The 24,223-nt window shown below is 39.8% G+C and overlaps 1 protein-coding gene across 10 annotated transcripts in view; it reads right to left on the reverse strand.

The window, feature by feature from the left end:
* The window catches only part of LOC126379095 (neurofibromin), a 129,966-nt gene that overhangs the window by 66,040 nt on the left and 39,703 nt on the right, over positions 1-24,223 (reverse strand). For 5 of the 10 annotated variants that reach the window (XR_007568239.1, XR_007568240.1, XM_050027663.1 and 2 more), the window contains 14 exons: positions 23,264-23,447; positions 22,395-22,447; positions 20,205-20,405; positions 18,917-19,039; positions 17,312-17,450; positions 15,357-15,521; positions 14,008-14,109; positions 11,951-12,088; positions 10,913-11,093; positions 9,250-9,365; positions 7,746-7,822; positions 6,837-7,030; positions 6,204-6,307; positions 4,129-4,179 (listed from right to left, as the gene is read on the reverse strand). Coding sequence is in view for 8 of the 10 variants with exons in the window: in XM_050027663.1 (XP_049883620.1) it covers positions 4,129-4,179; positions 6,204-6,307; positions 6,837-7,030; positions 7,746-7,822; positions 9,250-9,365; positions 10,913-11,093; positions 11,951-12,088; positions 14,008-14,109; positions 15,357-15,521; positions 17,312-17,450; positions 18,917-19,039; positions 20,205-20,405; positions 22,395-22,447; positions 23,264-23,447 (1,828 nt within the window). In the remaining 2 variants the exon portion in view is untranslated. The remainder of the gene's footprint in view (positions 1-4,128; positions 4,180-6,203; positions 6,308-6,836; positions 7,031-7,745; positions 7,823-9,249; positions 9,366-10,912; positions 11,094-11,950; positions 12,089-14,007; positions 14,110-15,356; positions 15,522-17,311; positions 17,451-18,916; positions 19,040-20,204; positions 20,406-22,394; positions 22,448-23,263; positions 23,448-24,223) is intronic. The other 5 variants (XM_050027660.1, XM_050027659.1, XM_050027666.1 and 2 more) reach the window with 3 other exon arrangements.

The following is a 24,223-nucleotide window of genomic DNA, read 5'->3' on the forward strand; positions in this document are numbered from 1 at the left end:
GGCTATAAACATTTACACAAAAGAAAAGAAATAAAATTAATAACAAAAGTGTTGTGTGAGATAGTGCGCATTTATTTGAAAAGGTAAAACGACTCAGCATATGTTTGCCCCAAAGGGAAGCAAACGCTGATTTTCAGTCGCACCTACATCATTCGACAAATCCCGGGGAAGCAGCTATAGATACAGTTAGATACATAGATATAATAATATGTTGGTTTGAATATGTAAAAATTTACTTAACGTACAAACTGGATAAACTAAATATATATAGCTAATTATGATACTTTATTTTATAATATGTCATACTTTTATAGATATGTATTATTTATTATATACTTATATAGTTATTCAACGAACAATGCATAACAACAAAATATATGTCTATATTTATTTATTTTTAAACATAGAAGTATGTAGGTAATTTTTTTTTTTTTTAATGCTAAAAACAGGCCAGATTCATTGTATAGTATAAATAAATAAAAAACTTCGAAAGAATAATAAGTTCATTAATGATATGTTTTTTTTATCATTGTAATTGTAACCCATTCCTGGAGTCCTAGCACCGTCTCCATCAGTAAGTAGTAACCGGGACCAACGGCTTAAGGGTTGATGAGGTGTGGGTGGTGGTGTGAGGTGTAATCCACCTCACAACCCACACGAGAAAAGAAGAATAAATTAAAAAGCGTGCCTTTTTGTGACATCATTATTTTCGCATTATGTTGGCAGTATGATATGCTCTATGGAAGTGAAACGTGGACTATGACACAGAGAGACAGAGAGAGGTTGGAAGCGTTTGAGATGTGGTGTTGGCGAAGGATGGAGGGTATAAGCTGGACTGAAATGGTGTCAAATGAAAATGTGCTGGAAAGAGTTGAAGAAAGGAGAACCATAATGAAGACTATAGAGAACCGGAGAGGAAATATGATTGGCCACCTGATACGACACGATTCATTTATGACAAACATCATGGAAGGAAAAATTTAAGGGAAGAGAGGAAGGGGTAGACCTAGGAGAACATTTATGAAACAAATAAAAGAGAAGGTGCAGGCCGTGTCGTATCAGGAGGTGAAGGATTTGGCGGGAAGAAGAGAGGAATGGCGATTACTCCACCGACAAGAGCGCAGCTCTTGAATAAAGAGAGAGATGATATGCTCGACTCCAGTGAGTAAAGTCCTAAAGTCGAGGATGTAAATGTCAACGTGAAATACCAAAACGCTCAGCTGAGGCCGAGTCGAGTGTAGGAAGAGTCGAGTGAACATCTTAGAATATGGGTGTTAGGCTTTGTTTTTTAATAACACTGTTGATTGGCAACTCGAGGAAGTGAAAGTAAACTACTCACGATTTGTAAAAGACGTCCGCAGGCCCAGCACGCTAACGGCGCGAAGAGAGCGAGTAAATGTCAAAGCGCGAGTTGTCAAATTTGACAGACGAGTTATTTTAATGTCAAGTATTTTCTCTTGAACCTTGACGTTGGCAGAATTATCGTCACAAACAAGAAAATAAAAACACATAATAACGGGTTCTTACCGCGTTTAAAGCAGGGATATGTGAGACTCCCGACATTTCGACACTGTTGCAAGTGCCATGATCACGGGATAACTGATGAGATTGGAGTGGAGTAGGTAGATCCATAATTTTCTACGGGCAGACATATCTGGCTACCCTCTTTCTTTGCCGCTTGTTTATGTATTTGATGTCGGAATGTTCGGAACAACCATCTGAACTCGCACCAAACTCACTACGACAAACCACTCACTGTGTCCTCACGTTTTGTCACCACATTAGGCCGTTTTAAGCTTTTTACAACACCTGCCATTGGATTCCACATGCTCGATAATTTGAACCCGTATTCCGTCTTGAAATTTTAAACGCGGTAACAACCCGTATTATGTGTTTTAATTATGATAATAACCGCGTAAACTTAAAATAAAATAGATAGATAGATAAGGTCCCTCGTTCTCGTATCGACTTGCTCGCGACTTGAATATGGAGTGTGCCACACAATTTCACGCAACACACACGCATACATAAAATCATGCCTATTTCCTACCAGGGTAAGCAGCAACTATGGGATTCCATTTTCTTCGATCCTGACACACACAAATGAACAAATGAATGAATGGAATTCACACAAATGATGTTAAAAACAATTTTCTCTTTTCTTTTTTTTTTGTTTTCTGTTTCTTCGCTCTTGTATGAGCATCATCTCCCTAGCATTATCCTGTTTTTTTTTACAGGGTCCGCTTACCTAACCTGAAGATTTGACATGGTCCGGATTTTTACAGAAGCGACTGCCTGTCTGACCTTCCAACCAGCGAAGGGAAAACCAGCCCAATACTGGTTAAGTCACATACCTCCGAAAATGAATTTCTCTGGAATATGCACGTGGGTTTCCTCACGTTTTCCTTCACCGCTGAGCACGTGATTATAATTTATGAGCCAAACATGAATTCGAAAACAAATTCGGCAATCGATGGATTCAAACCAGCGAACTTAAAGTGAGAGGCAAGCGCTTCGCTTTTCTATCATCATCATCAGCCCATTAACGTCCCCACTGCTGGGGGCACGGGCCTTCCCCATGGATGGATAGGGAGATCGGGCCTTAAACCATCACGCGGGCCCAGTGCGGATTGATGGTTATTAACGACTGCTAATGCAGCCAGGACCAACGGCTTAACGTGCCTTCCGAAGCACGGAGGAGCTCGAGATGAAAAGTTTTTTTTGTGGTCACCCATCCTATGACCGGTCTTTGCGAAAGTTGCTTTACTTCAACAATCGCAGACCGAGCGCGTTAACCGCTGCGCCACCGAGCTCCTCAATAGCTTTTCTATGAGCAATGTAAAATAATAAGATATTTCCTTTGGAGTGCGACATCTTGAAAAACTCACGGATGTCCCGATAGTCGCGTGTACCAAGAAAGAAAGAAAGAAAGAAAGAAAGAAGAAAGAAAAAATATTTAAGGACCAAGGACCTTACAGTAACTCGCGTCGCGTCGCGCTTGCATAGCGTGCTAGGCCTGTAGGGCGCAAATTAAATATATCTCACAGCCATAGAGCAAACGGCACTCGTACCCACACATTATTAAAAATAGTTTTACAAGCTAAACCAATAGGAAAAGGAATTTGGAATTTCGGATAATTTGGCCAATTGTTCGTCAAAATAAATAAAATGGCAACGCAAAAGCAATATAAATATAAAATAAATAATAATAATTATATATATTTAAACACACTGTTTCAGTAAAATTCTAAATAAATAAAAGCAAATAAAAAATTAAGCACAATTCCAATTAAAACATATTTTTTCCAAAATATTTTTTAAGTCAAAGTCAATATATATTTTTTATTAAATAAGCAATTATACGGTTTTTATTGCTTATTATTTTTTGCTGGATTCTCGACAAAAAACTGCTCAATATCTTTTTGAATAAGCCGTCTTATAAAAACGGTCTTTACGAGACAGTCTTGATAGAGAACTTACAAAACTGCATTGTATGTGATCTTCTTATATGATAGTCGATATTTGACTTCTTGCCCTGCAGGTTATATATGCATAAAACGACCTTTTAATATACTATCGCGGAGCTCCGTGCGTCATAAAATTTGCGGACGAGTGGAGTGCAAAGTTGAAGTATGAACAATTTGCTCATACTTTTATGGCGCGCGTTTCGAGCTCACTTGGCCCTTCCAAACTCTTTCTTTTATGGTTCTAACCACGGAAGGTAGTATTATTTATTTATATACAGGGTGTTAGTGACATCGTAACGAAAACTTTGAGGGATGATCAATCATGGGCTCAAGCCCATGATTCAAAGTTGATATCAAGTATTTTTCATCGCAAAGTATAGAACTAAAAAGAATTTTAAAAAAATCATGAATTTTACGATAGAAAATTCCACTTGATATCAACTCAGAATCATGGTCTGAATCATCCCCCTCAGTATTCGTTACGATGTCACTAACACCTTGTACTTATTTAATCAAAAACATCTCCCTTACTGGAGACTATTTACGTCTTTTTATACATTCAAATTAATCTTTCACAGAGATGGCATTATGGCAGAAGAGTCATTTACTGAATGCAAGGCAAATTAAAAAAAAACACAAAAACAAAATGGCGACAACTCACAGTGGCCGGGGTGACAGGACCCAGGATATTATTGGGCAGTTTGGATAGGGCCTGCGGGTAAACGATGTTCCTTTTAAAAATACAGATCGGTAGATGATTAAAACATTTGATATAGGTCCCGGCAAACTTCTTGAGCATCGACCTTGACTGCGCACAACCGAATTTTAGATCTCTTTGGTGGTGCGGTACGGGGCGCGGGGGCGGGTGAGTCCCGCATCGACCGGCTATTGGTAGATCAGTCGATACTTCCCCCGCGCACTCTTGTCTTCGTCCCTTTGACTCCCGAATACACTTGCGTGCAGTGAAACTGCCACGTTTTTGTTATTGCTCTTTTGTTAGTTTTTTTTTGTTATTGCTCATTTGTTTAAGTTTAAGAATTAGTTACTAGCACGAGGTCTATGTCTACAGATCCAAAACCTAGCACTAGCTCTGGTATTGCTGGTTTCAACCTCATGGAAGGAATATTATACTTACCTGACGATTCGTTTTTTATTAAATATAATAATATAATATAAGTTTTAATAAACTATATAATAATATAAGTTTAGTTTTATTTACATGATTAAATAATATAATAATTGTTTTTTTTAATGAACTTAAGAAATTAATCAAAAGTTCATTTTTTTTTGCACGGAAGTGTACGTGCGCGAACTTTCCCCCACTACGACACTCGATGCTCAAGAAGTTTGCCGGGAGTTATACACAGTAAACGGTTTCACGGATCTGGTTATGCACAACCACTGACATCCTATAAACCATGGTATAAGAAGATCAGGTATGCTCAAAACTGACAGCTAGCATTTCAAGGTTAGCCCAGCTGACGTCATCCGACCCTGTGTTGCCATTTCATAAAAAATAAATTACGCACGTCCAATGTTTTTAATTTACTTTGCAAGGGACTTTTGTAATTTTAATAAAAGATTTACATACAGTTTTAATGATTTTTGTATACGTGACAAATATTAGTAATTAAATATATTAGTCAGTAATTCACTTAATTTTCAATAATAAAATTCGTGTCCTTGGAATGTTGGAGATACCAATTGAATGGTAACACTTAACGAGGAGCTCGGTGGTGCAGCGGTAAACGCGCTCGGTCTGCGATTGTTGAAGTTAAGCAACTTACGCAAAGGCCGGTTATAGGATGGGTGACCACAAAAAAAAGTGTTCATCTCGAGCTCCTCCGTGCTTCGGAAGGCACGTTAAGACGTTGGTCCCGGCTGCATTAGCAGTCGTTAATAACCATCAATCCGCACTGGGCCCGCGTGATGGTTTAAGGCCCGATCTCCCTATCCATCCATAGGGAAGGCCCGTGCCCTAGCAGTGGGGATATTAATGGGCTGATGATGGTAACACTTATGTCATCAATAGACTAGCAATGGCGGCTTGTCATAGGATTGAGCATACCTGGTCTTCGTATACTATGCTATAAACAAATAGATTCACATGCGCTAAAGAATTTTTCTAAAACAGCGTCCGAACACGTATTTACAACAGTACGATCACGAGCATCAATATGCATACACTTTGGTACCACATCACACGATGTTTTTTGACAAATTGCACTGTGAGTCTCACTAAATGTCAAATATGTTAGTGCGACAGAGTCCTAAAGTGGGTACATATATTGCTCATGACTGTACGTATATACACTCGCGAGCAAAGTTTGGAATCACTTTCATGAAATTGGTTCCGCGCGGTCTAAACTTTCGAAACACATGACTGGCTTATGTGGAGCCGACGAGCGAGTATTTACTGTTGTAAATAAGTGTTCGGGTGCGGTTTACAACAGTAAACACATGTACATCTGCGATCAAACAGGCGTACTTTTTCTTAAAGTATTGCAGATTTGCCGCAGATGGCATTAACTACTTGGCCGGACAAATGGGGAGCGCTGAGGGCTGTCACCCAGTTCCTCCGTACCACAAACCCCGGACACTTCATACATAAAACCTCGTTTTACGTAGATATTGGCCCCGTTATTATATTATACCCGTCACTTTCTTATTCGCCGAAAATGAATGGGACGGATGATTGACAACTGTCAATATTAAAATGAATGATTGGATTCTCACCCTACACATTCGACCGATGACTTTTTTGGACACCAGCTGCACGTTAGCCGAGGCCAACGCGACTGCCGTGTCCGCCATTATTTCAACCATCGGGGAGCCCAAGCCTGCAAATAAAAAAAATACTTATTGCTTCTAACTTCTATATTTTGGGAGTGAGTACATGTTCATACATGTGCATACGGCAATGCAGGAAGGAAGAGGCGAGTCACAGGGACTGTAACCTGGAACCTGACAGAGGGCAGCAGTAACTGTCAGTACTATTCAGAGGCGGAGGACAGGAGTCCTAGTACGGCTTAGAAATAGACTACTCTGGGCGCCATCCCACTCGCGTCAGACAGAGTACTGCGGGGCGGAAGGCAAGAGGGAAACCACTGCCCTATTTTTACTTAAAAAGTAGCTTGGACAATGCTACACTGACAAGAGCGTGGCTCTTATATTAGTGATGATGACGCGTTCATGATTACCACGACCGAGAGATCGGCACACCACCTGTCACGATCAACGTTGATAGTATCACCACCTATTTTCACTCTACCTAGTATCGCTCTACCTGGTATTATTCTACCTAATATCACAGCCTAGTACCACTACCTTACTAGGTAGTAATACTTACTACCACCATGGTATACTGACCTGAAGAGACGCTCCTAAGCATGAAGCTGTCGAGCACCATGTCTATGAGCTCGGGCACCTGTCCGATGGAGCCCCAGATCTTGGCCTGCACCGAAGGGTACATCTCCGTCTCCTCAATCGTGAGCGTGATCAGCTTCTCCAAGATTGTCGCCACTTGCTTCTGGCGGCGGGATTCATCTGAAGGCTTGCAGAATCTGGAAATTTTCGAGAATATTTGATTTTTTATTTAAATTTTCTCTTTGTTAGTTTCCATAATAATATCCATCTTTGGACTTCGTATCAACAGTGGCTGCAAGTTGTCTTTGATTACTTGTGGCTCTGCCCACCCCATTAGGGATTACGGGCGTGAGTAGTATGTATGTATGTATGTTAGTTTCCCTGAGCAGAGGTAAGTGGTATAAAAACAAAAATCAAGGATATATCGGTCAAGACAAACATTAAAATAGACACAAATATTGACAGTTATTGGGGACAACAGACGCAAGCTGATTAGGCACTTAATAAGACACGACGATTTTATTAAAAACATCACAGAAGGGAAGGTAGAAGAAAAAAGAGGAAAGTGAAGACCAAGAAGAGCTTGCGAACAAATTAAAGAGAATGCTAACGTCAAACCCCGGACACTTCATACGTCCATACGATTGAAGACTAAAGTAAGACCGAGGGGGTGAAGTAAACCTAGCCCAGCCGCTGGTGGGGAGCGGAGAGTTGCCGTTCTAAAGTTGTTTTTTCGTTTCGACGTTTTGTAAAAAGAATCTAATCTCATTTGACTAGGTTGTCAAGTAGCCTCCGGGTGAGAGCCTTCAGCGCTCCCCATTTGTCCGGCCAAGAAGTTAATGCCATCTGCGGCAAATCTACAATAAGTCACGTTGAAAAAAAAATCAAGTAGCCTGTTTGGTGATGTCTTACCTGACTAGATTGGCCAGCCAAGGAGTCATGTACTCCAGACACAAATGCTTCAGTTCTATAGTTGACCCTCTGAAGCCCTGAAAAACAATTATCAATAAAAGCCACTTCTAAAGATTCACGCGCATACACACGTTAATCATCCCTCTAGCATTATCCCGATTTTTCACAACGTCCGCTTACCTAACCTAAAGATTTGACAGGTCCGGTTTTTCACAGAAGCGACTGTCTGTCAGACCTTCCAACCCGCGAAGGGAAAACCAGCCTAATACAGGTTAGGTCACATACTTCCGAAAATGCATTTCTCGGGAATGTGGGTTTCCTCACGGTGTTTTCCTTCAGCGCTGAGCGCGTGATAATCATTTCTGATACAAACATGAATTCGAAAACAAATTCGACAATCATTGGTTTAGGCCTGTGCTGGATTCGAACCTGCAAGCGTTCTACCAACTGGGATACCACGGCTCATTGCAGCGGCTGGAGAATAGCGCCATCTATACAGGGTGTTATAGACACTGTCACGAAAACTTTGACGGACGATTCAGACCATGATTCTGAGTCGATATCAAGTGGAATTTCTTGTCGAAAAGTCATCTTTAAATTATTTTCAATCAATCCAGAGAAGAATCATCCGCCTCAATATTTGTTTCGGTGTCACTAACATCCATACGCAATTGTATGGCTACTGTACGTACTCATACAGTTTGTAAGTGACATCGTACTGAAAGGGGTGATTCAGCTGATTATTCTGAGTTAATATCAAGTGGAATTTTCCATCGCAAAAGTATTATTTATTTTATTTATTATTTTATTTTATTTGGGGAGCTTACAGCTAAATTTACAAAGTTACATACTAACTTAATATCTAAAAGCCATTAACAAGCTTCCACAGATTGAAAGAAAACACAATTTACATTAAGTTTCTAAGACCATATGAAAAAAACCTTAAAAATAGAAATATCTAAACAATAGAGGAAACGAAGTCTCTAACAAGTGCTTTTTTAGCACCTTGAATGCTGCCAGCAAATAGGTCCAAATAGGTATTGAATTTAAATATTTTAAAAAATATCGTGAGTTTTCCGACGGAAAATTCTAGTTGATAACCCAGAATTATGGTTTGAATCATCCTCCTCAGTATTCGTTACGATGTCACTAACACCCTATATATTTTTTGGGAAACGTAGCCTGGAAAATCCCTTATTGAAATATATTCGTGAGTTGAGAAAGAGAAAGAGAAAGTTTATTCAGTACAACAAACAAGTAACAATTATAAATAAGGCCCTGGCTCCTAAACTAGTATAACTGTATTTCAGGAGCCAGTGTCTTCCCAAATTGACATACTTCATTATTATTTGAGGTACAATAATATACTTTTTACTTAATAACTATGGTAATTAAAATGAAAAATGAAAAAAAAAAATAAAAAAAAATAAAAAAAAAATAAAAAAAAAATAAAAAAAAAAAAAAAATAAGTTATCTGTATATGTATAGGACACCACACACTTACTATACATACCTGTATACACTCCTCTAAGAATTCGAGTGTAAGATGCGGTTCGTTGTGGGCCAGCTTCTCACTGACAGACTTGATGAAGATTGTGTTGTTGGAGGGGATGCAGAGTCCTGGAACGAAGAGTTGCCCAGTAATAACAAAATTATCATACTAAGATCATCAGATCACATCACGATCTGAGTCATGTCAGGGGCCTTTGGCGGCTCAATAGTAACCCTGACACCAGGGTTGATGAGGTTGGTAATCCACCTCACAGCCCACACGATAGAAGAAGAAGAACATACTAAGATGAAGGGAATGTTAAGTTGGTAACGTAGTCGTTACATGGTTATATCCGGGGCCTTTGGCGGCTCAATAATAACCCTGACACCAGGGTTGATGAGGTTTGGTTGAAGGACGCCACACACAAAAACAAGACAATGGCCCCGATTCCTGCAGACACCGCCTAATTTTATTTTAAGTTATATCCGTCACTTTCATATCCGTCGAAAAGGAAAGGGACGGATGATTCACAGCTCTTAAGTTTAGGAAGAATGAGTAAATGAATGAATAACCCGGGCGAATCAAAAGGTACGTCGCTGGTATGCAATCCGTTTGACGTGCTGTCTACTTAACTGTGTCGGGTTATTGACAGATGTAAAATTTTAAGACGGTTGGTTTAGATTTGTGCTTAAAATTGACGTGTGTTCCATAAATTTTATGCTTGTCGATTACCCGTCCCTTTCCTTTTCGGCGGATAAGAAAATGACAGATATAACTTAAAATAAAATAAGATAGTAATTACAGGAATTAGCACCAATACCATCATTTAAAATTTTCACAAAATAATTCAAAAAAATAAAGCAATTCGGATGTTCGTCGAAATGGTCATAAGATGGTCGTGGACGTCCTGAGATAAAAGGGCCTCACTCAGCACAAGTCGCGGCGTGAACCACGACGCTGGTATTATGTGGACTCTGCAGGGTGAGGCACGAACGTCGTAATCCATAAATATGCGTAAATAGTCTACATAGATTATTTAATACTAAATTACTTTAATAGAATTAAAGTGTACACATAAAAATGTATATGTCGTGGCCAGATCATAGAATTGATCATTTCATGATGCGCTCGATCATTTCATGAAATGGTCACATTTCATGAAATAGAATATCATTCGTTGGCCACATCATGATGTAGTTTGGCCAGATCAATTAACACAAAACGTTTAACGATATGAGCAACTAAATGCATGGTTACTTCATGATATGGCCAAACGTTGGCAATCATATCGGAAAATTACTAACATTATCCACCGATAGTGGCGCTGGTGTCGATTATATTTAAAACTTGATTGATATTATAATCGATGAATCAATGTTATTGTTCAATTTTTTATATCAAATAGGTACACAATTTTGAACCTAAGAAATTAATCGGCTATTCGCATTTTTATTACACCACATAGCATGGACACCGCCTACATTATCGATATGGCCAAACGTTGATTGATATATCATTAAACGTTGACGTTTCAACGATATGGTCAACTTAAGTTGGCCATTTCATGAAATATGACCATTTCATGAAATGATCGACCACATCATGAAATGATCAATTTTACGATCTGGCCACGACATATACATAAACCACAAGGTACAAGAAGATAGCTGCTAACCTGATGTCTCCAGTAGTTGACCCTCGATCTTGAGATGGAAGGTGGCAGTCAGTGCGCACAGCTGGTTGTACGCGGCCGTCCGCAGATTAGGGTCACAAGAACCCAGGTTCAGAAGAGCCATGTTGAGTAAGGTGCCTGGCACGTCCTTCGGTCGGATCTTCTGGTGGACTGTCACTGAATCCTGTAAGAGACAGGTGCTGTTACTAAGGAACGCAATCCCGACTCGAGATCGCAAATTCGAGATCCCGCGGGATTGGAAATATCAATCCCGCGAGATCCCGAAATTTTCGAAATCTCGTCTAGATAGATAGAATCTTTATTTAGGTTAGGTTAGTTCATAAAAAATGTAAAGTTAGGATGGCTGAAAACGATGAAAACTGCTTGTTTGTGATAGCGAGGTTAATTAAATCAAAATTCGAAAGAAAACAAAAACCTTAATTATTTTAATAAATATTACTAACTAAATAATTAAGTTTTCTTTTAAAATCAAAACACCCCGGTGGGAAATAGGCATGAGTTTGTAGCAGAGTACAAACTCTGCACATACCGGGTTTTCGTTCTGACCGTCATCATTTAAAATTACAAAATTCTCATTCCATTCCGCTTTTCCTTTCATTTTACACTTTTTTGACTCACTGCATCGACTTTCATTAAAACAACACAAGTGTATTACTGTTTAGGGCCGTGCCCTCTAATTCTTGATTCTTTTGCGAACTGTGTATATTGTGAACTATGTATATTCCTATCCTGTTTGTGAAGTGTTTTTAATAAACTGTATATATTTCTGCTTGCTGCTTCATCATCATCAGCCCATTAACGTCCCCACTGCTGGGGCACGGGCCTTCCCTATGGATGGATAGGGAGATCGGGCCTTAAACCATCACGCGGGCCCAGTGCGGATTGATGGTTACTTCTGCTGCTTACTTCTAATTTATCATCGTTATCACCAACCACTCCCCTGCTCTGCCGGCACGTCGGGATACCATATCCTCACCACCCAGCGTGCCGCAAGTTAAACCGCAACCTAAGTTAACTTACCGGCTGGCTGAGCTCCCACCGGTTCCGTATATGAATGATGGACTGCACGATGTTGTCGCAGTCGTTGTGGATGAAGCTCAGCGGGGTGCCCTCGTTGATAATCGACAGGGAGAACTGGTTGTCGTCAACCAGGCATACCTGGGAGAGACGATGTTATGTCAATAATATTACACTTCTGGTAAGATATATTATTTAAAGGGGGGACGATATTATGTCCATAACATTACACTGCTGATCTAAATATATAAAAGGAGAAACTGACTGACTGACATATCAACGCACAGCCTAAACGGCTAAACGTAGGCACTTGAAATTTGGAAGGGACGTAGCTTAAGTACCGTAGAGGTGCACTAAGAAAGGAATTCCCGGAATTCCCACGGGAACGGGAATTAGCGGGAAAATCCTTTTGTATGAAAAATCTAAACCGCTTAATTTAGACGCTTGAAATTTGGCATGCAGATACCTTAGTTAACTTAAAGCTTAGTTGCAGCAGGATATTGCAAAATTCCCACGTTAACGGGAGTTAGCGGGAAATAAAAATTGTATGAAAAAATCTAAACTGCATAAGTTAGATGCTTGAAATTTGATATGCACTCCCACACACACAAAGATCTCTCTTTTATAACACGCCACGCGGACGAAGTCGCGGGCAAAAGCTAGTAATATATATAATTTCAGGGGGGGACGATGTTATGTTAATAATATTACACTTCTGGTAAGATGTACGGTTCTAATATGTATACACTTTGAAACCATGTCACATTAACTTTTTTGACAAATCAAACCGTAAGTCTCATTAAATGTCAAATATGATAGTGCGACAGGGTTCTAAAGTGGGTATTCCTCATGACTGTATAATGTCAACTTGACTACATTGTTATCCTGTACCACACCCCATACACTTCACACAATAAACTTCATTTTACACGGACTCCACACGTGTGTGACGTCTGACGCCATAAGACTGAAGACTAAAGTAAGACCGAGGGGGGTGAGGTAAACCTAGCGCAGCCGCTGGTGGGGAGAGGAGAGCTGGCGTGGCGTTAAACTGCCTATATACGTCCCACTGCTGGGCACAGGCCTCCCCTCAATCAACCGGAGGGGGTATGGAGCTTACTCCACCACGCTGCTCCACTGCGGGTTGGTGGAGGTGTTTTTACGGCTAATAGCCGGGACCAACGGCTTAACGTGCCCTCCGAAGCACGGAATCATCTTACTTTTTCGGACAATCAGGTGATTCAAGCCTGAAAAGTCCTTTACCAAACAAAGGACAGTCTCACAAAGTGATTTCGAAGTCCCCATCGGGAATCGAACCCGGACCTCCAGATCGTGAGCCTAACGCTCTAACCACTAGAACACGGAGGCTGTTGGCGTTCTATACGTAGTATTATTAGATGACTGTGTCAAAAAGGGCATAAATACACCGTAACCGAACACTGAGGAAGACGATTCAGAATCAGACCATGATTCTGAGTTCATATCAAGTGGAAAACAATTTAAGAAACAACATAACAACGGGAAATTCCACTAGATATCAACTCGGAATCATGGTCTGAATCATACCCTAAGCTTTTCGCTACGGTATTCTATTGAATATCTATGGTATGTCTATTATTTATTATTATAGTTTTCTCAGATTATGGTTAGGTATATTTTTATTATATATATTGATTACATTATATTGAGTATTTATTAATATAAAATATGTACGTATAGTACAGAGTATTTATTATATTATTATTAACTTTAGTTTTACTTTTAGGTATTTATTTATTTATCATTTTATTTTTATTTTTTGTTTTGTTGCACCATCCCGCATCCAAGTTGTAAATGTTTGTTTCCTTTTGTTGGTTGCCTGGAAGAAATTGCTCTAGAGCAATAACGCCGCCCAAATTGTACTGTATTCATGTGTTTTGTCTGATTGTTGAAATTTTAGTTCTGTGCAATAAAATATATTTGATTTGATTTGATTTGAATATGAAGAAAAGAAACTGGATGGGAATAATAAATGCCAAGGAGAGAGAGAGAGAGAGATGAAGAAAAGAAACTATATTTACCTCATCAATTTCAGATGCGTAGTATACATCGTTGAGTAGAACAGGCAGGCCGAGCACTTTCGTTTTCTCCACTGATGTTATTTGAAGAGCTGTGGGACCCACCTGGGAACAAATGTGCCATTATAACATAACAGAGCACCACACATGTATCCCCGAAGAGGTAGACAGACTTGGATAGTGTAGGTATATAATACATTCAAGTTTATCCATGATAATTACTCGTTTTTTTCTCTTCTTTCGCTGTTGTTTGTAATTTTGTTTGTGTGTGTGTGTGTGTGTGCAATAAAGTTAAAAGGTTATTATAAAGTTAGTGATTATGTAGAAGATATGAATGCACTGTCTGAGAACTGATATGATGCAGCTAAATTACTCAATTGTATAAAAATATTTTATGTTTATTTTTTATTTTTTTGAAGAACGTCTAGGGCCCTGTGCCGAGGTTTTTCTTGCAGCTTCTTTTCCCCGGCTATACAGGTTTTGAGAAGCTGCAGTAGTTTTAGGCGGATGAGACGTTCGTTATGTAAAAATTGACGATTCAAAGTGTAACTATGTTACCTACTGAATAAAGATATTTTTGAATTTGAATTAACGTTGTGTGTCATGTTGTGCTATTGTTATGCTGTGCTATGCTTTGTCATGTCATTTCCATTGGATTTAATTGAATAAAATTACAAAAATCGATTAAATAATGATTAATAATTATTTTATTATTATTTAATAATTGCATGTTTTCAATTCTATAATCGAGTAATAAGTACGATCGAAACGCCATCTACCTTCTCTCTTGTTTACTCTGTGCTAGGAGTCAGACGTTGTGGTTTCCTTGTGAAGATTATACGAGCATATTCGTCCTTAATACTAAATAGTTGTTTTCTTTTGGCCCATATCCGATAATGTCATCCATACTAATATTATAAATGGGAAAGTGTGTGGATATCTGTCCCAACCCCTTCAAAGAGGGCTTAAAATTGTATATGAAACTTTTCGCAGTTTTCAAGGTAGGAATCTAAAAATTTGAACATTAGGAAAGGCGACCCGTGTTACCCCCAAATTAACGCGAGCGAAGCCCCGGCAAAAGCTAAAATTTCGTCCAAAAGGTGCCTGTTCCCTCTGGCCTTGAAAGCACCCGGGTTGTATGCATTCGGAAATACAGAAGACGACAGAGAATTCCACTCCCTAGCAGTGCGCATAATGAAGGACGATGCGAAGCGCTTTGTGCGAATAGTCGGGATATCCACCAAATAGAGATGGAACCGTACGTCTGGAAGTCCGAAGATATTTTTTTTTTATTGTGGATATCTGCCCCGATCATAGTAACCAAACTATGATGCATTAGAAATACCCCTCACCTTGATAGCAACCTTGGTGTCTTTGTGGGAGAGTTTGAGCGCGTTGTTGAAGACCTTGAGGTCTTCCTCCAGGGCGAGCGTTGCCCCTGGCAGCTTCTGCTGCTCTGGCTCCACATACTCGCTCAGCCGGCTGTGGTTGTCTATGAAGACCAGCTTCCTGTTGCCCTGGGAGAGGAATAAAGCTTCATGACAACCCAGTCAAATGACATACTTCTTTGGTAATGTCATATTGTTTGGTAGTGCCATACGCAATAATAATAATACATTGTTTTAAGTTTACGCGGTTATTATCATAATTAAAACACATAATAACGGGTTCTTACCGCGTTTAAATGGGGATAGAATAGAATAGAATATGTTTATTTATCAAAAAAACTTAAACATGTATACATTACTGGCGGACCCCGCACTAGGGAAACCCTGTATCGCGGAGGTCCTGAACATTTGTTATTACCAAACATATTTAAATAAACCGGCGAGCTAGCCTTTCATAACAGTACTATTATAACATATTAATGTACAATTTGAGACTCCCGATATTTCGACACTGTTGCAAGTGCCATGATCACGGGATGACTGTTTAAACGCGGTAAGAACCCGTTATTATGTGTTTTAATTATAATAATAATAATGTCAAAACGAATTTGGACAATGCTCAAAATCGATTATCGAGGAACACTTCACTCCACGCGCAAGTATTTTATTTCAAGTATTCGATTCAAGTATTTTATAATATATAAGTACCATCATCTCCCTAACATTATCCCGTTTTTCACGGGGTCCGCTTATGTAACCGGTTTTATACAGAAGCGACTGCCTGTCTGACCTTCCAACCCGCGAAGGGAAAACCAGCCCAATGCAGGTCACATACCTCCGAAAATGCATTTCTCGGGAATCTGTGTTTCCTTACGATGTCTTCCTTCACCGCTGAGCGTGTGACTATAATTTATGATCCAAACATGAATTCGAAAACAAATTCATGAATTTGTGGTTTCTTATTTTTTTCAGTTTCATACTTGCTACCACGGCACTTCACAGGAATCAGCACCATTGTTTTTTTTAATGAATTCATTGAGGTAGTACTATCGACCAACCCCTATTCCCGGTCCATATGATTTTTTTGACACAAAGGTCGCTTCTCACCCTCTGAAAAGGCTTTTCGACAAAAGCCAATGGTGGTTGACTGACACTTTAGGATATGATGATAAATATACAGTCAGTGAGATTCAATAGGATTAACTTATAAAGGTAAAAGTACGGCCATTACGTTTGGGGTGAATATCACAATGTGTCAAGTTTGGTGGCGAACTGTCATATGATTTTTTCGTGAAAACTTGGGGAAATTGGGAAAATTGGGAATTGAAAAATTCCTTTTTCATGTCGGAACCGAGGATCCTTTTGGATCTTTTTCATGTCGGAACCCAATTTTTCACGAAAAAATAATATGAAATTTCGCCACCAAACTTGATATTTTGAGATTCACCATTTGACAGGTAAAATGCAAGAGAGTCCGGGCAGAGAGCACAACGGTAGTGGTTTTTTTGTGCTATTTCGAAAGTACTTGTTTAAATAGAAGACACGTATTTTTTCTTTTCAAGATTTTTCCACTAGAAGTTACAAAAAATATTTTTTGAAAATTGGATTCTGCCATTGATAGAATGAAGGCAGTATAATGTAATGTACCTTTGCATGCGTATTTAAAACAAGTCGCAAACAAAGTGTCATGTTATGTATGACATTTACTTTTTTTATAATTTTTATGTAAAGGTCTGAACTTATTATGCCTTCCTCTTCTGACCTCGTGGATTTTTCAATATATTTCTATTATTACTGAATTAAAAAATCTGAAAAAATGTGTTTTGTGTAAATCATAGAAATATCTCGAAATGGTTTTCGATTTAAGGCACCTTAGTAAAAATGAAATGTTGTCAATTATAAGGGTGCATATTCAATACCCTCAAAGGCGCCAGTATTGCCTCGTGGAATTTGGTGTACTCTCGCACCCAGCTGTTGCAGTTGTAAATGTAGCACGCGTGGATGTTGATGTACGCAACCTCCGGGAGCACCGTGAACCACTTCTGCAGGAAGTCCGTCCTGGAAGGGAAATTATCAAGACCAGGGGGTATTGAAATGGCCACATCGATGCAATTCATCTAAGAAAGCAATATCGCAATCAAACTGAAGTTCTCTTTCTCTCTCTCTATTTAAGAGCTGCGCTCTTGTCGGTGGAGTAACCGCCATTCCTCTCTTCTTCCCGCCAAAACCTTCACCTCCCGTTACGACACGACCTGCACCTTCTCTTTTATTTGTTTCATAAATGTTATCCTAGGTCTACCCCTTCCTCTCTTCCCTTCAATTTTTCCTGATTTTTTTTTTGTGTTTTTTTTTTGAAACTGAAGTTAACAAATTAAAAAGAATAATAATTGAAAATAAAATTTAAAAAAGAAAAGACATAGATCGTGTAACTTTTCTTTAAACGTTTAAATGGTATGAAAAAAAGAAAACGAAAACTATCATAACTAATACAGAAAACATGTGTTCATTCTGAAGTGTGATCAGTTTAATAATTCTCACGTCGCGAGAGATGCCGTCAAGCCTCGTAAGTTATCGATAACTATTGCAAAATAAAACTTAGAGATAGGTGGGTAAGCACACAAAATTATAAAATGTTACACCGACAAGAGCGTGGCTCTTAAATTAGTGATCTTCTATCGTGTGTGTTGTGAGGTGAATTACCAACCTCATCAACCCTGGTGTCAGGGTTATTATTGAGCCGCCAAAGGCGACATGGCTCATGTAACGACTACTAACTTACATCAGTAAGTAGTGACCGGGACCTTTTCGGACAATCAGGTGATCAGCCTGTAATGTCCTAACCAAACTAGGGATCACAAAGTGATTTTTGTGATATGTCCCCACCGGGATTCGAACCCGGGACCTCCGGATCGTGAGCCCAACGCTCAACCACTGGACCACGGAGGCCGTTATTCAAGTTTATACATGATAACTAAATTTATGTTCATAAGGAAGATTTAACAGCCTCTGTGGTCTAATGGTTAGAGCGTTAGGCTCACGATCTGGAGGTCCGGGTTCGATTCCCGATGGGGACATTGTCGAAATCACTTTGTGAGACTATCCTTTGTTTGGTAAGGACTTTTCAGGCTTGAATCACCTGATTGTCTGAAAAAGTAAGATGATTCCGTGCTTCGGAGGGCACGTTAAGTCGTTGGTCCCGGCTATTAGCCGTAAAAACACCTCCACCAACCCGCATTGGAGCAGCGTGGTGGAGTATGCTCCATACCCCCTCCGGTTGATTAAGGGGAGGCCTGTGCCCAGCAGTGGGACGTATATAGGCTGGTTATGTGTATGTGTAAGGAAGGTTGTAGCTTCCTTATGAACATAAATTTAGTACGAACATATTAGTTGTTGTCAATAATGTCATTCATACTAATATTATAAATGGGAAAGTGTGTGGGTTGAAATTGTATATGGGTCGAAATGAGTGATGAATTAGTGTGATGTTATGTTTCAATATGTCTTTTTAAGCGTTCAGCTTTTACCTGAATCTGTTGTCGGAGTTGGTGTGCGTGAAGTCGACGATGAGCTCGAAGGGCTGCTGGCAGAACGGCTTCAGCGTCAGGATCACGTGGTATATCAGCAGATCCGCGTTCACTTCGCCGATTCTGTAATTAAAAATCATTATCATCAGCCCATTAACGTCCCCACTGCTGGGGCACGGGCCTTCCCTATGGATGGATAGGGAGATCGGGCCTTAAACCATCACGCGGGCCCAGTGCGGATTGATGGTTATTAACGACTGCTAATGCAGCCGGGACCAACGTGTTAACGTGCCTTCCGAAGCACGGAGGAGCTCGAGATGAAAACTTTTTTTGTGGTCACCCATCCTATGACCGGCCTTTGAGAAAGTTGCTTAACTTCAACAATCTCAGACCAAGCGCGTTTACCGCTGCGGCACCGAGCTCCTCATAAATTAAAATTCAAAAATTAAAAAGCATTATATATTCATATTCATTTATTGCATGTCACAAACATAAATTAAGGTGGAACATAGTAAAAAGGTACATGTGACGCCCCGCAAGGGCATGGCAATATAAAAGAGGCGACGCTAGGTGCCTTATTATAATTCTTCTATCGTGTGGGTTTTTGAGGCGAATTACCAACCTCATCAACCCTGGCGTCAGGGTTACTATTGAGCCGCCAACGGCCCCCGACATGACTCATTTATAACGACTACGTACTTACACAGTAAATAGTAACCGGGACCAACGCCTTAACGTGCCTTCCGAAGCACGGATCGTCTTACTTTCGGACAATCAGGTGATCAGCCTGTAATGTCCTAACCAAACTAGGGACCACAAAGTATTTTTTTGTGATATGTCCCCACTGGGAATCGAACCCAGGACCTCCGGATCGTGAGTCCAACGCTCAACCACTGGACCACGGAGGCCGTTGATAATATTATAAGATATTGGCCCCGATTCCGTTGAAACACCTGCACCAATCCGCAGTGGAGCGCGTGATAAGAGTATGCGATATGGAAATTGATTTATAATAAAACAATCTATTAATATTTTAGTTTTCCTAATAATTGGTCCTCAAGCATAATAATAAAAATAAAATAAAATAGTTTTATCTTTTTATTCACTCCTACATATATTACGTCACAAGTAAGTACAACTTATTGCAAGATTTATCCTGGCACACTTCTCTACGTGTGCAGCCGTGTTCTAGAATGTCAAAAGGATGGCGCGCTACCCCGTCCCCGCCACCGTCTGTCGCCCCGCAGGAGGGTCGCGCACGAGATTGCCGGACTATAACAATACTTACTTGTACCTCCTGGATATGAAGTAGAAGACGGGGTTGGCCAGCTTGCTGGTGCCGGCCTGGTAGAAGATGTTCAGACTCTTGATGCTCTTGAACTCATCCTTCTCGTGCATGTTGTGCTTCACTATGAACTCCTCGAAGTTGCTGGAGGACATGTCGATGGAGGACCAGCGCGCGTACGACGAGAAGAGGAGACTTGATGTTCTGCAGGATGATGGTGACGAAATTATTTCAATTCAATTCAAAACACTTCCTTAACATGAAGTTTTAAAGAATGGTCAGGCCCAGAGTACTTTAAACCAGCATTTTTTTGACGTGACTTATTTTAGATTTGCCGCAGATGGCATTAACTACTTGGCCGGACAAATGGGGAGCCCGGCTCTCACCCGGTACAACGTTTAAGACAACACCAGGGTGCCCAGTTGGGCGCGCTCCGCTCAGGGCGTCGTCTGAGAGGAAAAATATTTGAAAGAATTAATCGACCCTAGTGGATCGATAGCGATAAGCGCTGATTGAGGATTGATTGATTGATTGCTCTAAGCCAGCGAGCATGCATAAAGTCTTTGATGAGAGTGGAAGAAGCGAAAATGGTGCGTCATCGTAGTGAGTGGAATTCCGTGGCTTGATACCCCAATGGGAAATTGGCGTCATCTGATGTTTCAAACCAAATCAAATCAAAATCAAATATACATATATGTTTGTATTGCACATAAACACAACATCGTAACGAAAACTTCGAGGGTTGATTCAGACCATGATTCAAAGTTGATATCAAGTGAAATTTTCCGTCGTCGTCAAACACGAATTCCAAAACAAATTCGACAATCATTGGTGTAGGCCTGTACTGGACTCGAACCTGCGACCTCAATGTGAGAGGCAAGCATTCATGTTTGGATCATAAATGATAATCCCGTGCTCAGCGGCGAAGGAAAACATCGTGAGGTCGTCACATTCCCGATAAATACATTTTGGGAGGTATGTGACTGGTGTATTGGGCTGGTTTCCCCTTCGCGGGTTGGAAGGTCAAGACAGGCAGTCGCTTCTGTAAAAAGCCGGACCTGTCAAATCTTCAGGTTAGGTAAGCGGACCCTGCGAAAAACGGGATAATGCTAGGTAGATGATGAAGTAGGTACGTTATTGAGTTTGGTGTGTCCGTGGCTCACGATGGGTCACCCACAATACCAGCTAAGCACGTGTCACGGCATTATGCTGAAGGAGATCCTATTTTGTTGGAAAAAAAAATTATATGAAAGTATATACAGGGTGGCCGAGAAGTTCACACCGGGTAAGAGCCTTCAGCGCTCCCCATTTGTCCGGCCAAGTAGTTAATGCCATCTGCGGCAAATCTACAATAAGTCACGTCAAAAAAAAAAAAAAAAAAAAAAAAACGAGAAGTTCAGGTTCAAAATGAAAAATTAGAAAGCGGGGCTCATTAGCTACCAGAAACACCCCCATGTAAGTATGTTCAGCAATTATTTACGGTTTAGGAGATATGACCTATTTTGTACCTTTTCTAGATTTTCTACCTTACTTCAGAAATGATCATTTTGTCGCTATCTCTTTCTTAATAATTATTTTATTTTGCTTCACAACTATGCCTAAGTCTGTGTACCGCTCAATCAAAGATAAATCAAAGTGAAATCAGAGATAAAAAAAAAGTTATCGGCAGTCAAAGTGAGAATTCGACCAAAATTGTTACAGTTGTTAAAACTTCGTATCTTTTATTTACTTTTAATTGAAAATGTGACTTTGAGCACCTTTAACAACGTTAGAAAGTAGCAGCTACATTGTATGAGAATGTCAAATTTTATTTCAAATTTTTCATTTTGAACCTGAACTTCTGGGCCACCCTGTATATGGATTATATTATATTGAGTATTTATTAATATATGTACGTATAGTATAGAGCATTTACTACATTAACTTTAGTTTTACTTTTAGGTATTTATTTTTTTGTTGCACCATCCCGCATCCAAGTTTTTTGTAAATGGTTGTTTCCTTTTGGTGGTTGCCTGGAAGAAATTGCTCTAGAGCAATAAGGCCGCCCAAATTGTACTGTATTCATGTGTAATGTCTAATTGTTGAAATTTTAGTTCTGTGCAATAAAGTATATTTAATTTGATTTGATTTGAAAGTCAACCCGCCGTATTTTAAAGAAAGAACAGCAAAGAATCCGCAATAAGTAATGCTTACGATTCCACAGGTTTATGTTCTGGCGGTCCCAAGTACGCGAGGAGTGTTGCCATCTGAAAACGAAACCCTTCAAGTTAGTATACGATGGTGTATCCTTGACACCCAACATGGGTTTTTTGGATCACAGTAGACAACAGCCTCCGTGGTCCCGATTTCAAATCCCGATGGGGACATATCACAAAATGTGGTCCCTAGTTTGGTTAGGACATTACTAATAATAATAATAAAAAAGTTTATTTAGGTAAAATCTACGACACACATATACATTTACAACATTAAAATATACACACATGACATGACTGCTAATCACCAGATTGTCCGAAAGTAAGATTCGTGCTTGGGAAGCCACGTTAAGCCGTTGGTCCCGGCTACTACTTACTGATGTAAGTAAGTTACATGAGCCATGTCAGGGGCCTTTGGCGGCTCAATAGTAACCCTGACACCAGGGTTGATGAAGTTGGTACTCCACCTCACAACCCACACGATAGAAGAAGATTAAGAGTCGTCACTAACGAGTTGTTGTCAGCTTTATTGCTCGTCGCTCCACCGATATTCTCTTCATGCTACTTTTTAGGGAAAAATAGGGCAGTGGTTTCCCTCTTGCCTTCCGCCCCGCAGTACTCTGTTTAACATTATCTCTCTCTATCTCCCTCTCTCTCTCTATCTCTCTCTCTATCTCTCTCTCTATCTCTCTCTCTCTATCTATCTATCTATGTATCTATATCTCTCTATATATATCTATCTCTCTCTCTCTCTCTATCTATCTCTCTCTATCTCTCTCTCTCTATCTATATCTCTCTCTCTATCTATATATCTATATATATAATATATCTCTCTCTCTCTCTCCTCTAGGATAGACAGCCGAATACCTTGTCGAAGGGGCGGCGTCCCACGGCCTTGTGGTCCCTGCTGCAGGACAGGTAGTCCCCGATCCTCTCCTGGTGGTTCCACAGCAGACGGTGCAGCGCCACCACGTACACGTCCGTGATGAACGACAAGTTGTGGGACTGCTGCTCCATACTCTCGCAGTCCGACGCTATTTGGATGAAGAATCTGTATACGACAAAACAAGAGAAAAACCGTTTTCAAAGAGAAAAGATCGAAATTTCTGAGACTGAGGATTCGAATTTGGAAAAAGTGTGCCAAAAAATAATTTTGCCCAAAAAAACTGATAAAATCGTTATGAATAAAATTCCGAATGAGATCCCACAGAGAGATCCCCATTTTACCACCCTGAGAGGTTAAAAAGGTCACATTAAAGCAACTCACCTAAAAAAAGCAATATTGCTTTTTAACGTCTGAATGCATTACACACTTATTTCATATGCGCAAATGTCATATTGTCCAACATTGCTTTTTTAGATGAATTGCTTCGATTTGGCATTCCGCCCGCCCCACCACCCTCTGTTTCCAGAAGTAGAAAGTACATATTATTTATTTATTTATTTATCAATGTTCTAGAACTATCTTTACAAGACTATCCCAATACAATCTTAAAGTAGGAGCAATTAATTATATAGTACATAGCATGTAACATATAAGGTGACCTTTCGGAATTCGGCCAGGCTACATATAAATATATCAGTCCTTTCTGCGATCTCATTAAGTGTGTGCAGTGCTCGAGTCAGGGGCGATTTGTTTACAAGGTTCGTCCGTCCCCTTTATAATGTCATTATAATGTTATATATACAGGGTGTTAGTGACATCGTAACGAATATTAATGGGGATGATTAAGACCATGATTCTGAGTTAATATCAAGTGGAATTTTCTATCGCAAATTCATGATTCTCTCTTGGTTTCTTTTTTAAAATATTTTTAATTCTATACT

Source organism: Pectinophora gossypiella, chromosome 28 (genome assembly GCF_024362695.1).
Source record: "Pectinophora gossypiella chromosome 28, ilPecGoss1.1, whole genome shotgun sequence".
Classification (NCBI taxonomy): domain Eukaryota; kingdom Metazoa; phylum Arthropoda; class Insecta; order Lepidoptera; family Gelechiidae; genus Pectinophora; species Pectinophora gossypiella.